The 15,153-nt window shown below is 41.1% G+C and overlaps 2 protein-coding genes across 6 annotated transcripts; both read right to left on the minus strand.

The window, feature by feature from the left end:
* Positions 1–655: 655 nt before the first annotated feature.
* dbf4b (DBF4B-CDC7 kinase regulatory subunit) lies at positions 656–6,488 on the minus strand. Of its 5 annotated transcripts, none has more exons than XM_011621991.2 (13): positions 6,360–6,488; positions 6,221–6,268; positions 5,686–5,873; positions 5,181–5,372; positions 4,831–4,881; positions 4,687–4,753; positions 4,399–4,463; positions 4,235–4,271; positions 4,097–4,142; positions 3,268–3,402; positions 3,023–3,161; positions 2,795–2,928; positions 656–2,708 (listed from the first exon to the last, which is right to left on the minus strand). In XM_011621991.2, the coding sequence occupies exons 3-13, from the start codon at positions 5,833–5,835 to the stop codon at positions 1,334–1,336; spliced, it is 2,391 nt and encodes a 796-aa protein (XP_011620293.2). In that variant the 5' UTR covers positions 5,836–5,873; positions 6,221–6,268; positions 6,360–6,488; the 3' UTR covers positions 656–1,333. The 5 variants fall into 5 exon arrangements, with proteins under 5 accessions (XP_011620293.2, XP_011620284.2, XP_029704867.1 ...); XM_011621982.2 differs by having other exon boundaries at positions 6,356–6,488; XM_029849007.1 differs by lacking the exon at positions 6,221–6,268.
* A 571-nt stretch (positions 6,489–7,059) lies between these two features.
* Positions 7,060–13,051, minus strand: LOC101070110 (gap junction gamma-1 protein-like). Its single transcript, XM_003961198.3, has 2 exons — positions 12,773–13,051; positions 7,060–9,369 (listed from the first exon to the last, which is right to left on the minus strand). Exon 2 carries the CDS (start codon positions 9,308–9,310, stop codon positions 7,955–7,957), a length of 1,356 nt encoding a protein of 451 aa, XP_003961247.2. The 5' UTR covers positions 9,311–9,369; positions 12,773–13,051; the 3' UTR covers positions 7,060–7,954.
* Between the last annotated feature and the right edge of the window lie 2,102 nt (positions 13,052–15,153).

Genomic DNA, 15,153 nt, shown 5'->3' on the forward strand with positions numbered 1-15,153 from the left:
TCCATCGTAATTTAACCCTTTAAAGCCGTTTGTATCATATTTGATACGCGAGATTCTGAGACGTCTCTTTTTTCTAAACCAAAATCAAGTGTGGCAGACCACTGTCCTCTCCAGAAACACCTCCAACACCACCCCGTAAAAGAGGCTGCAGTGTGCCTCTTGTGCTAAAAAGTGCTATGCAAAAAATGTTGTTGTTCATGTTCTATATTGTCAAAATGTTATGGGCAAACTTTGTTTTTGTGTCTAAAGTTAATATAGTCGTGAGCTAAAAGTTGCCGAAATCGCCTAATGTATCATATTTGATACAAAAAAATGTCATAAACAATCAAAAAAAAATTGGGATTTTGTTAAAAGGTTCAATAAACATCTCATTTCCAAAAAATTAGAATTTTCTGGCTATTTTTTGATGTGTCAGGCTTTACACGTAATAAAGATTTGAGCTATTTATTAATTGTGCTAATTATGAAAGTTGTACCACTCGCTATTCAACTCACGTTGAGGACAAAAATATAAAATATCCTCCAAAAAGCCTGCTGATAAGGTCCAAACGTGACACAAGTACAACTTTTAAGGGGTATAATGCCCATTTTAACAATGTTGTTTGACACTGTCCACGAGATAAGACTTAAGTCAAGACAAAAACAGAATGAAAATGTATATGAATGAAATAATTTATTTAAGACCATATCACTTTGAGTTCACTTTTAAAAACAGTTTCCAGTGTTTTCCCTTCTTTGCTTGCTTTACTATTAACATTTTAAATGCCCCAGTTCAACATTTACAAGGAGCATTTATTTTTTTTGGAACAAAACTATCGAATGACCTTTCTGCTTCAATGTGATCATAAACCTGACTGCGTCTGCAGCGCACAGCAGCGGAGAAAATCCTTGAAAATCCCATCCCTCTGGCCCACCTTCAAACACAAGTGCTCTGTTGTCCATCTCAGTTTATCCGGGTTGTCTAAAACAAGGCCTCGTCAATGTCAGAGCTACTGGGAGCTGATCCAGGAGCAGCACTTACAGTAATTGAGTAATGCTCCCTTTAGAAAAACCTCATTAAATTCTCAAACTGACCATGTGTGTAAGCATGTAGATGCAGAAAGCCTGAATTCAGGACAGATTTGCTCTGGGGTCTGTGCACAAGGACAATCAAAACTGACGATGCTGCGGTCTCGAGGCAACTCACCATTAAAACATAAAAACAAGTGAACCTGTTAAAAACAGCTCAATGTTGCATTTTATGTTTACACTACACCTTACATATCTATTCAAGGACAATTTAATTGGTTTGGTCTAATAAGTTCAAAGCAAAGTGTTCAATGGGGGAAGGGCTGTCAATGTTGAACCTCAACAATTTTCACCACAGTTCTGGAAAAAGCAGACGAGTCCATATCTTCCCCGCAGAGCGGCTTTCCTGAATCCGATGGCTGAAGTGCGGTGTGGAGACGCGACTCGTAGCTGCTGTCCTGCATCCACGCGCACGGCCTGTGAAGGAGATCTTTATCGAGCTCAAAGTCCTGATCTGTGGGCAACAGGGGGGTAACAGAGGTCTGACCCAGCTTGGCCAGAACCTCGCGGTCCCAGTCGGAGTCTGACGACGAAGATGAGAGTATGGCTAAGTCTGGGATGAGGACCGATTCAATGCACACTGATGTAGAGTGGGCCCCCGAAGGCTGACAAGCCTGACTGCAGGTGTGAATGGCTGTGCTGGGACATTTATCAGACTGCTGTTGAAGAACTGAGGTGTCTGTCTGATTAAGCCTGCGGCTGAAAGTCTGTGCAGAAGGAGCAGATAATGGGGCAAAAGTTTGTTTGAAACCAGCCATTCCTGCTGTACATGCTGGCACTATTGGCTGAGGACACTGTTGCTTTACTTGACCGACCCCCTTATCGGATAACCAGGCCTCAGGACTTGCCAGCACATCACTGCCTGGCTTCAGAGGCGCAGTTAAACAGTCACTGCAGCAGAATTGCAGAGAAATTCTCCTCTTTTTGGCGCCGCTATTCCCTAGACTTGCTGATCGACAGCGTTTTTTAGGGTTCTGTGCCACTGTTGATTGTCGAGGGAGGGATCGAGATCGACCCGAAAAAGGAGTGATTGACCTAAGATCGCTGGAGTGACATTCTGATTGACCGGGCTCCAAAACAGATTGTGGAGATGGATATTCTACTTCTTGAGTGTTTGTTATATTCACAGAAGAGACAACGTCGATTTCAAGCATATGTTCTTTCAATTTCTGTTTTGGACTGAGTACTGGGGGCTCCGAATATGGGGAGTGGGGCTCCATGATGAAGGGGACCTGAGGGCTGAGGACTGGAGGCTGACTGTAAGGGTCAAGGGATGGACATAGGACATCAGAGGAACTGACTGGATCCCTGGTATCACGCAGCTGGCAGGATGGGTCAAAGTCATGTGCTTCAACAACCAACACAGGCATGACCGGACTTGAAGTACCAGTAATCAGGCCGCTTGTGTCTACGGTGAAAGGCTGGATGCCAGGAGACAGAATGGGAGGTTTTGAGAGGGTTAATGAAAGCTCTGGTGATAGGCTGACTGGTCTGAACACACACGGCCCCCGATGAGGACTGGAGATGTGATCGCTCAGTGATGAACCTCGCCTCTGCAGGGCCCGAACTTCATGCTCTGCCTCAATATCATCAATAGGCTCAAGTTCACAGATGTCTTGGATGGATATGGGAGTCAGTGGTCTAGGAGGAGAACATATACATTAACCCCCATAACAACAAACAGAAAACAACATAGTCCAAAGGAAACCTCTCACACACACACTTACCTATTCTGCATGTTTTCACATCGTGTGGGTAGTTTGGGAGTGAACCCTGGAACCATTTCAGCCACAAGTTGATCCACATGAGCGTAGTTTGAGATATCCAGAGCAAATGCACGATGATGATCAGAGTGCAAATGCTGCAAGAATCCATAAATACAACAGACCTCAAATTGATATGCACTCTAAACCAAACACTGTATGGGTATATGTGGAATTTACAAAGTTGTTCACCTCCTCCAGATTAGAGAAGTGTTGATGACAGCATTCACAGAACGACAGGTCTTTTTTCCGTCGTTGCAAAGGTGAGGGCGTACAGCTGGGTGGCGTTAGAGGTTTGTCCTCAGTGCAGTTTTTAGACTTTTTCTTTTCCCTGTTTTAAATACAAAAAAGTAGAGATTAACACTTTTTTAGAGGAATGTAGTTACTTTTAAAATATGAAAACTGCATTTTCTTTAAATTATGGCAATTAAACCTACCTCGTTTTAGCTTCTACTGACTTGTTATGCTTTTCAAACAGTGGTGGTGGAGGTGGTGATTCGAAGGGACTAAATTGTCCCGAATACCACAGCAAGGGAAAGGTCAATGACTGCATATGCAACGGCTTGTATTTCCTGTTTAGATAAGAAAAGATATGCAGAGTAGCAACAAATGTACAGGGGGGGGGGGCGTGAGAACAGTTTCAGATGTCCAGGGTTCAGTTTCTAGTGGACTACACATTCACCAGAGCACTTCAATTAAGTGAAATGAGGGGCAAATGAAAAGACCTGTTAGCACATCAAGATCCCCCACAGGAACATGCAGCAGAGGCTGCAAATCAAACAGAAATTTTATCCACTGGGCTCCCAGGGAGCGTCAGTGGGGTCTCATCACATTACACAACACAACTTCTAAACAGGTTCAGTTAAGAAATTCATCTGGCCTGAAATAGAGACTCTACACCAGCACTCAGTAGGGGAGAAAGGACAGAATGACTGGGGCAGGTCAGTTCCACCTATTGTAATTTCACTGTCATTATGTATGAACTGCAAATACGAATTCAACCTGATATCAAACCAATTTAATGAATAGCTGAAATCAGTAACTTGACTGCACCTGATCATATCACATAAAACGTTCAGAATCTGAGTAGCTAATTTATGTTTGGCTACTCATCAAATACAGCAAGTCACGTCTGGTGAGCAGTTTGACATTTTACGAGAGAAAGCTGTTAAAGCTAATCAGAGTTTATGTTGTGTGCTTTAAACGCATCAACAGTCTTTAAGGGTGATTTCTGTTCCCTAAGCAGAATTAAGGACTGTAACTCACCTGCTCACATCTTCAATTTTAAGATATGGAGACTTTAATATTGTTGCTGCAAAAGAAAACCAAGAAAATAACAATAAGATTCCCAGTTGGGTAAATGTGGGGGGAAAATTAATATATGACCATAAAAATCACACTAACCCTTGACAACATGGGAACCCTGTTTGCGGTCAGTCTTCTGCATGGAGACAGGAAATATAAATCAAGGCTTCAGTATATCAGGAGTCAGCAATTTCACAGAGCTTTGATTTGGTTTTATGCAGAACAGAGCTTAGATTTTGACAGCTTGTGAAGATAATTCTTACCTCTGGCCTTTTGTGTGTTTTGCTTAAGCTCTCCCGTGTTAGTCGCTTCAAATATAAAAGGAAATCTGATACTAAATTAAGGAGCAATATAAGACTTCCACCAACTATTCTGAAAATAGTTGAAAAATGTGATATTTCATTTTTTTGTATGACATTGCACAACAAAAACAAAATTTTGGCATTAACACAGTGCCATCTGCTGTGGAGAGAAGTGCACTGCAGGCAAACCTATGTTTATTTACACATCAATTCTATTGATATAAGAAATCTTATTATAATAAAGGATAACATCCACATACAGGATCTTCACTCCCCACGATTGAGCATTGGCCAAAACACTACTCTTGTGCAGTTCCTGCAACATAAGAAAGACAATTCTTCATCTCAGTCTTCGGTTATTAACGGGAATGTTTAAATCAGAAGTTCACTTACACTGTTGCGAATTGCTTTCTCAAGGAGGGCCTTCCCTCGACTTCCACAAGCCTATACACAAAAAAACAGCCACAGAGAAAATATATAAAGGTTATGATAAAAAAAAAAAGATAGTTCGTTGTGTAGGATTAAACTGACAGTTTTCAAGCAAAACTAATTCTTCTGGGCTGTGATGCCAAAGTACAAAATTTGTAGAGGGGAACCAGTGTATTATTATTATTGTTAATAACAATATAGCATAATAACAGTAATAATAATTATTATATACAACCATAATTGACAAATAATTATTTAATTTCATCCAGCACGAATTGTAAAAAGAATTAGACTATGTGAGTGACAATCAGTACCATTGGTCTTGGATTTCCTGTTCGTTGCTTCTCTTTGCTGACGACACTCTCCCTCGCCTTTGTCGGATGTGGGGTTTCATCATTTGTCCCCTTTTCTGCTACTTTTTCGTCTGTGCGCTTCTGCTGCTTCAGGTATTCTTGGCTTCCAGTCACAACAAAGCTGACATCCTTGTGGAGAAAGCTCTCAACATCCTTTGGAATGTATACATACATACATATTTTTGTTGTTGTTGCAACCCTGGCTAACACTTCAACACATCTTATAGTGAATAATCAGAAAACATATAACCTAATTATTTCCATTTTGCTTCTGGTGTACTGAGGAACCATTTGGTGTACTTAGCTACTAATGAGAATATATCACTTTCCTTTTTTTACCATTGCCATGGAAATTGGGTAACGCCACTAAACCTTAAATGACTTTGTTGCACCATCTTTAAAACCCACATCCATTCTTCTACAAATAAAATATTATTCAAGCCAGAAAGAATGCTTCTCAGCTCACCCCTCCCAGAAGAGAGATAGTCTCCAAAATTAGGGCAGCTGGTCTTTTCTTTACATTATCCAGGTAGAAAGTCTTTCCCAGTAGTTTCCTCTTTCCAGGAACCAGAGCTCCAAGAAGTCCCCCCTGTTCTGCTTGCAGCTGTTGCTGCATGATCCTTGAAAAGAAGCTTTCAACTAGGAAAGGACAACCTTTAAAGAAAAAAAAAGAACAGCACAGACACATAGACAGATTCAGAAAGAGGGTGTGTGTCAGGAGCACTGTAAACGTTTGTAGCATTGATATACGATATATATATATGTGTAATTTATATGACATCACAGAATATAAACTATTATGGTTGCGTAATACAAGAGTTCACCTAACAGTTCATCAATCACATGATGAACCATGAGTTAATCAAATAGAGCGAATGTGAATCCTTTAAAAATACGTTAAAGTAGTGCGTTGGCAATGCAAAACAACAAATAATACAGGATTGTAATGATACTTGCTATTCATGATTTCTTAGAATCATCGGCAGTGAAAGCATACGTACGGTACTGAGCGATGCGCGACCTTCGCTAGCTTAGCTAGCCAGTGACGCCTGGGCAACAGACGCATTAGTTGCTTGAGGAGATTTTCGTTGAAGTGTTTTTCATTTATTTCCACAAAATCAAAGCTGTATACAAACCTACGTTGCGTCACTTTAAGAAAACACTGCGAAGAATACAGTCCAGAGAATCCGATAAAAATGGCAACCGCCGCTTTTTTAAAAACACTGTCGGAGCCTGCGACGTGTGGCTACGTCATATCCTGTACAAGGCTGCGCCCCCAAGCGCGCGCCACCTCTAAGCACAGATTCCAATACAATGTGAAGAAATATCAAGATGGTACTTTCTTAATTTTCCTTAATGGATAAGGATGTATAAAAACCACATATTTAAATAACATAACTTATCATTTAGATATGACATCACTTGTCTTTCACGGCTGTAATATCCCGCTTTCTAAATTGTCCAGCAGGTGGCAGAATGTCTACAAACGCAATGTGGTAAATCTTTGATGTTTGACACGAATTAACAGCATGTTTTTAAAATGCAAAACCCCCCAAAAATTAGTTTTACACATATTTCAATTTTTAATGAAAAAAGACAATGACACAGCTCTTTTTGGTTTTACTGTAAACATGCATTAAAAAACAAAACACTGGTATAGTGCAAAAAAGTCTCAATGACTGAAATCAGAAAATGAATAAAAAATAATTCACTGTATTTTGTGAGGATTAAAAAGCAAGGCTGAATAAAGTATTACACATTGCAAACTAAAATTCTGAGTTTAAAACCAACAGTTTAATGACATCCTTGGCATAAACTTTAAACCGAGAAAATCCATTAAACAATAAAAATCAATTTTAATGAAAAGCTTTTGAACCACTAATGATTTGTCATTCTAACTCTCAAGTAACAGTACGTGAATGCAGTACAACTTCAAAATCAACATTTTTGAATCATGGATGTTAAATGCATCAACAACCACTTTGATGGCAAGTATCAATTTGGCATATACAGAAAAAACAAAAACTATATTTCCAAGGTTCAAGCCCTGTATTGCATTAAATCCTCCAAGACTCCAAGACAGTGACAGTCTAAGAAAGGCACTTTGGAGGAGTTCTGCATGTTCACACAGAAAGAAACTGAAAAGTCAACAGCTTTTAGAATGGGTAATCTTTGAACTGTCAAGACAAATGATCTGAGAAGTTGCTGTACACTAACACCAGAATACCTCTGGTAAATGTTAAGGCCACTTGAACCAGATCGTTGGACCAATATTGTCAATAAAGATTGGGGGCAAATGTAATATATGCAGACCCAGTGCCTCAGACATGCAAGTGCTATCAGTACGACTAGACCCATGTCTTATTAAAATATCATGACGAATGCAGTTGCTGGGATACAACAAAGCAGAAAAATGAGAGGTTTTTTCATTTATAGACATAAAACAGTGATGTTTTTTTTAAACAAAAATTACCTCAACAAAACTTGTTTTTTTCTGTATATCAAACGGTTAACTGAAAAGGTTCTGCCTTAAACAAAATTTTAACATCAGACTGCTGCATGTTTATTCATCCCTTTCAGATTATAGCCTGAGGCTCCAAGAAGGGAACAACTAGTAAAAGAGATTAAAGCTAAATAAAATTTCTATTTTTTAACCGTGCAAATACTTGAGACCATTGCCTGGACTGACACATGTTCATCTAACACCCCAAAAGTACCCATCAGTGGCATACCCATCATATCCACTCTGAACCTTTGATGACGCCATATTTGCTGGTATTGCTGGTGCTGGTGCTGCCCCGGTCGGTGTCATCCTTGCTGGACGTGTGTTTGGAGGCCTGTCGCTGTTTGCGGTCACGATGAGCCTTGTTGCTTTGACCCTCCAGCTGGCTGTGAGCTGCGCTGTCCGCCTCCAGTCTGTTCTGAGAGTGATTGGCACGCATGTGGTCATCGCCCATCCCGGCTTTGCATAGGTTTTCGTCGTTATTGCTGTACTGTTGCTGCTCCTCGTGAGCGATGTTTGCGTGATTTTGCCGGCACGCCATCTTCGCGTTGGTGAGATCAGTGACAGGCAGGGGTTGATCACGGTGTCCTGCTGTTACCAGAGGGGGTTTGATTGCGATGTTGTACCCAGGCGGAGCTGATGGGGCATTCCAAGAGAAAGCGTAGCTGCTGTACTCCTCTCGGCTCAATCCAGCGTCAGCGTGGGCTCCTTTTGATTGTGTCAGTCCGTACAGCTCCTCATCAGGGAGTTGGTGGGAACGGATGATCTCGCAGATGGTGCCGATGCCTAGGTGAAGCATCTCCCAGATATTCAGCATCAGACAGAGCAGGGAGACTGTGTACATAATGAGGAGGAAGATGGTTTTTTCAGTGGGCCGAGACACAAAGCAGTCCACGCTGTGGGGGCATGGCAGCTGAGAGCAGACATAGGTGGGGGGAACAGCGAATCCATACAGGGTGTACTGCCCACACAGGAAAGCCACCTCCAGCAGGGAGCGGGCCAAGAGCTGAAGGACATAAATCCGCATCAAGCCATCCTCTTTAATACGCTGGCGTCCGTCGTGGCGCACCTTGACCTTATCTTTTCCCTTAGTGACGCTCCCTTTTGCATCTTCACTGCTTTCACTGCCAATGTCTGCTGTTTCGTAGATCATAGGGTCTTCCTCCTGGTCATCCTCAGCTTCTTCGATGCCTCTGTGCTGCCTCCTGTCTGCCAGATACAGCTTCCTCTTGAGTTTCCTCTGCGAATAGCCTCGCGCCCCCTTCCCACCTGCCCGCTCTTCGGCACGAGCAATTTTGTTGACAGCGTATCCCAGATACATGAGCGATGGGGTGGCCACCAGAATGATTTGGAACACCCAAAAGCGGACGTGTGACAGTGGAGCGAAGGCATCGTAGCAGACATTCTCGCAGCCCGGCTGGCCCGAGTTGCACACAAACTTGCTCTGCTCATCGTAGTAGATGGACTCCCCGCCAACAGCCGTCAACACGATGCGGAAGACAATAAGGACAGTCAGCCATATCTTGCCCACAAACGTAGAATGGTTGTGAATTTCTTCCAACAGGCGTGTCAGGAAACTCCAACTCATGGTAGTGGCAGCAAGAGCGTGGCAACAGTCTGAGGCAACTTACACCTCCTGTTTCCTCCCTGTGAAGTTAATATAAGAGAATACAGAATTCTATTAAAAAAAAACAGTTTTTCACAGTTTGTAGACAGTAAATATGTGAAATTATCGCAGAGAGGTTTATAAATGTTTGTAATTTTCTCATTCCCATATACAATACATAATTTTAAAGGTTTTTAATCCACAAATGGCATTTTAAACTATACTCACAAAATCTTTCAGCTCTACACAAAATATCCCTGTTTACCAGTTGCATTTCTCCACAATAACAACATGTTTAGCCTTGATTCTTTTAATAGCGTGTCCTAAAGCTTAAGTCTAAACACACCATTGGCATTAGTACACATAGGGAAGAGTAATGACTACAATGGAATGTGTAACCATAATTGCTATTGTTAGAGGGATATACTGATCTGCATTTAACATCTTCTGACCATTCAGACGTTCCAATGACTCGAATCTTTCTCATCTGGTGCAGGTGACACATAGTATAAACTCTGACAGAATGTTGCATTGTCTACCACACTGCAGCCATCTTCATGCATCACGTGTAGGCAAAAGTATAAACATGACATATATAAAGAATCGGTGGTCCTTCCGGGAGAAGAGAGGTAGCCATTTAGATACACGTAAAGTCCACCTATGAAGACACCAACAGGAGTTAACTCTGGAGATGCCTCTCCAAGTTTAGAGCTTCAAAATAGTTGCTATTTTTCGACATCAGTAGAAAGGTAATGCTAAATGCTATTAAAAGGGACCAGTAAGAACCGTGGCTCCTGACTGTTTTCTTGAAAGTCACCAAAAGCGGAACCTGCTATTAACCCGGGTCTAATCACCATTAGCATACTTTCCACCTCTGCAAGCGCACATCTGGCAGTAAGGTGGCGGCAAAGTTACAGCTAACCAAACACAGGTTTTGCATTTTGAAAAACAGTAGAACTACTCAATTGATTTCAGAGATACACCGAGTAGAAAGGATACACCAAAAATAATTCCTAACCTTTTAACCGAATCAGTTTCCTTATTCTTAAGATTTCACTGTCAATCAATGGAATGAAAACTTGATGAAATGAAAACGTCCTCATAATGTTTCCGCCTAAATGTGAAGCAAACGTTTTTAATTTTATTTCATCGCACTTCATCGACATATTAAAGCAATGTGGTTCATTCCCAGTTAAATTTAATCATAAATCTAGCTTATTATTAAATGGAGACAAACATGTCTTCCAAAAACAAACCAACCAAATTTAGCTGACTTGATTGAAAGGCAACATGGAGACTCTGGCACAAAGAAAAGAAATTAAGAACATTAAGAAGATTCTGTGTCATGTGACATTTGTGATAAATATATTCACGTTTAGCCCACTGTAGATATTTCTGCTGGCAAGTTTTGGTGGGACAATACTGATCGCTGTGGTAATGAAAGGAAATAACCCCCACTGATACGTCTTTATGTAAAATAACAATTTGAATCAAATCATTATTTTCAAAAAAGAAGTCTGTAGCGCAGGTTAATATGGGGCCTGAGGGTGATACAGTGCATTTTCTCCAGATGTCTGCCTGGTTCAGACCAACAGCCTTCAATTTCCAACAGTGCCAGTAAAAGATGAATTATCTGAGGGCTGTAACACACACATGCCTTTACAGGCAGCTTTCAAGCTGTGAACGTGAAACCAGTTAAAGTGATGTTCCATGCAAATTCTATCTTTGAAAAACACTATTTACCAGAAAAAGGCACCTGTAAAGACAGCCAGCCAACACTGCATGTTTTTAATGTATTCGGGGGGGGAAGATTCTTGCAAGACAATTAAAGATCAAAGATTGGGGAAGCGCAACCAGCCGAAAAATGCTAACGGCTAACCATGTGTAATCCAGACATCTAGACAAACACACTGTTCTCTTTCTTTAATCCATTGGGGAAAAATTAATCTTTTTAAATCCAAAATAAAGAAACCAGGCATTACTAAGAACAGTCGAATTTCACACAGCATGTTCATTTTAGCTAACAAACTACCAGAATGACAAGACTGGGATCTAATTGACTTTGCTGGCAGGTAAAATAGTTTTTTATGCCTAATCCTGGTGGAATAAGTGGTGGATTAATGCAATGATCAAGAGCGTCTCCCCAGAAAGAAGAAGCGCACGAAAACAATACAAAAGCTGCATGCCCATGAATCAACAACAGGGTAAATCACAGCTATGTAAGCAGCCAAAGGGAGGAATACAAATATTTATACCTTTTACTTTGCAGATAGATCTTCACCCTGGAAACATGCTGAACTAACATGACAGAGAAACCGTGAATTTACACTCTGCACAATAAGTCAGGAGAGGAATTAAGATCAACAAACAAGCTACAGATAGCATTTCAAAAATAGGCATAAATTGTAATACTGAATAACAACCTAGGTCTCTGCAAACTCACTGTAACTATGTAATCTGCTTTATGATGGTGTGTGAGGATAAATTAGGCCATAGGTGCCCTGCTGTACTGTTGCTCTACTCTTCTCAACAGGATCAGAAGTTGAAATTCTGACATTTTGTTTGCTTGTTTTACTAAAAAGTGCAATTCCTGTCCCAGACCACATCCTGCTATTTAATATGACTGTAACTGTCCATGTGGCTCCTCCAGAGAAGAGAATCAAATCAAGTATATCCCTCATTCCTTTATTAAACTGAGGTGGGTTTTTTAGCCATTTGTTGTAAAAGAATAGTTAATTCCTTAGTTTACAAAGTCTGAACTGAATTTCTTAACCTACTTGTGGTCTTTCTTTTCCAGGTTAGAACTCAAAGATATCTCAAAGCTCGTGTAGAAAGAAGAACAAAGAAAAGCATCAATTTTTTACAAGGTCAAAGGAAATTTTCCATTAATTATTAGCCATTTTGTGGTTTCCATCCCCCATTTTAAAATCAACATTACCATTAAAGTATTAGTGGGTTTATTCAGTACGTACCTGACGCATTGTTAAAGTATAGAAAGTTTGTGGGCTTTAAAAGAACAGATCTGTGATTAAATGTGATTTAAATTTGGGTGCTAGCGACAGCCATCTAGCTTCATAAGATGCTTTAGGATAAGAGGGTGGTGATTTGAACATAGCTGGAGGTCTGTTACAGTCAGTGAAATATTTTGAAGACCAGTCATCATCACGATATTTATGTGTTGTCATTTGTCAGAAATTTAACGGTTACAATTAGCCGAGTTAATGCTAATTAACTGCGCATCACTGACAGCTAACGACTGTTTTCCCACAATAGTCTATTCTGACTTTTCCCCCCCTCAAATGTAAATAAACTGTACCACGTGTGATATAATTCGTAACAGTCAGTTTCCATATAAATGCTCTTATTTCCCTTGAAAGAAAACCACTCCAGAACAAACAGAGCCGTGGCGCCCAGCCTCGCCGGGAGCCAGCGGAGCATCCTTACCTTTTCAGAACCACATTTGGCGCCGCTCCCCGTCAGAAAACCAGAGCAAACGGGGACGCAAAAAATGACGCCGGATTAACTGCCAAAAGCAGTTTAAATGCGCCCGCACGTGGAGAAAAACACAGCCAAAGTTTCCAATGAGTAAAGTTCTTCAAGTACTTCTGACTTTTAGGAGCCGAGTAACTTTAATTCCACAGACAAGGAGAAGGGAAGGAAGAGTTTGATTGTTTGAGTAAAGGACGCAAGGAGGGGCTTGCTTGTGCGTGTGTGTGTGCGTGTGCGTGTGTTAGTGTGTGTGTGTGTGTGTGTGTGTGCAGAAAGGCAATCATCATATGGCTTTGCCTCTCCTGGTCATTTATAACAATCTCTGCGTGTCAGACGTCGATACATCACGGCCCTGAATCACGTCCTTTCCACTACATCTTTATCAGTAAATTCCAAAGACGTGAATTTCCGGTTCTGCCATTGTTGAAACCTTGCAGGTCTGCTGCTCTCTTCTCTGTCAAAAGTATGCAGAGACATGCTGGATAACGTATGTCCATTCTAAACAGGTGGGCCACCATGAGGTTGGTGCCTTAAAAACACACTGTTAATCAGCATCTTTAAGAAAAAAAGTTTACTCTTGTCTTAGGGTTTCTGGTTTTCACTGTTAAATCTGCATCCTTGGGCTGCAAGGCTGTTTAAAAAAAGAAAAGAAAGAAGCTGCATGGTTGTGAGTCCAGACTTCTAGGACAACATAGAATAAACACACACTTGGGGTTTGTTTCATCTCCTTCCATCAGGTTTGGATAAGAATGATCTAAAAAAAAAAAAAGGTTTATATCTTTTCCCCCTTAAAGGCACATGTAAAAGGCTGAAACAACAGCAACATATGCAAATTGATTATTTAATTCTTAGTGCAGTCATCTTCATCACAACAGGCAACATTTTCACATTGTGGTGAGAGAAAATGAAGGAAAAGCTCACTGGAGTCGGGTTGAATTGTTCCAAACCTCCAGTGACCTTCCAGCGATTTAGCGAACCGTCCCGGGATTATTACTTTCTTTTGGTATTTATAATCAGAGAGCCTAATTTAAACAAACGTGTAAATAACATTTCTGGAGTGCCTCTTGAATAATATCACTGCTGCTCTGCTGCAGCTTTGGACGATAACTCTTGAAAGCTCCTTTCACTGCAGTAACATCTTTTGTGCTCGCCAACAACCTTGAGGACATACCAGCACAATTATAACATTGTTCGTTTCAGTAACTCCTGACCTACGAGCTAAAGAATCCTTTTTTTAATACACAATGTTCCTCCCAAGGAAAAATAAATCACAGCTCCGCCATTTTGCATTTTGTAATTGCCGTGATTTTTCTGGCACTCGTGGCAGTTAGTTCCACCTTTGCCTGCCATTGTGTTGTTAAAAAATCAGTAGGAGAGTCATGCAGGAGTGGAAAGAATTAAAAGCCTAATCAGTCTGATGGTGTTTGCTGAAGGAAGCCCTCGCTGATTCTAAGTGACCTCTCGAGGAGCTGAAGCCCCATAACTCAGTTAGCTTTCACCTTAGCACTGGAGAGGGGAGAAAACAAAATCAATAGGGGGGTATCAATAAAAGCAATCATTGAACAGACCTGCCAATTTTAAAGCGTTTTAATAACTGAGGGTGCTGGGGGTGGGGACAGCTCTTGGCGGGCCGACAGAAGGCCGAGGTTTGGCTCCTAAAACAGGGTTTGTCATCTTTCGCCATTGATTGCTGTCAATTGGATTTTCTGTCCATTCACTTCCCCCTGGAGGTCGTTGAAAATTGTTATCTTTAGCCAATTTAACATAATAGACACGTACTGCTTCCCTAACAATGTCAACCTGCCTTTAAGCCCAAATTGAAGAATCAATATCTCAGAAGCGTCTCAGAAAAGTTAACAGGGTTATTTTATTTAAAGAGTGAGTGCTTGACCTGGAAGGAGAAATACAAAGGAAGCTACAGGTGTTGCCAAAGTCAGGTTTTTGTTGAGCTGGGGACAACAGAAAATATAATGACAGATGACAGCGAAAATGACATAAAATTACGCCACAGGACACAGTGCCATAATACATTTAGAGGGGAGCGACAAGATATGGAGAATAGGGGGGTCACAGAGATGAAGACAGTCAAAGTCTTAATCAAATCTGACGTCAATTGGGAACAGAGTGACAGCAGGCGTTCTGGGGAGGAGATTGAATGCAGTTGCAAGGTCACTGTTGGCAAACTAGATACAAACTAGCGGGGGGGGGGGGACCTGATTCATCAAAAGACTTGGCTGACGTCAACAGCATTGCAGCGTCAACAGCATTGCAGCTGACTTGTGCTGTGATATGAAGTGTAACACCCCCAGTCCCATCACAGTCACTGCACGTTGGAG

Source organism: Takifugu rubripes, chromosome 1 (genome assembly GCF_901000725.2).
Source record: "Takifugu rubripes chromosome 1, fTakRub1.2, whole genome shotgun sequence".
NCBI lineage: Eukaryota > Metazoa > Chordata > Actinopteri > Tetraodontiformes > Tetraodontidae > Takifugu > Takifugu rubripes.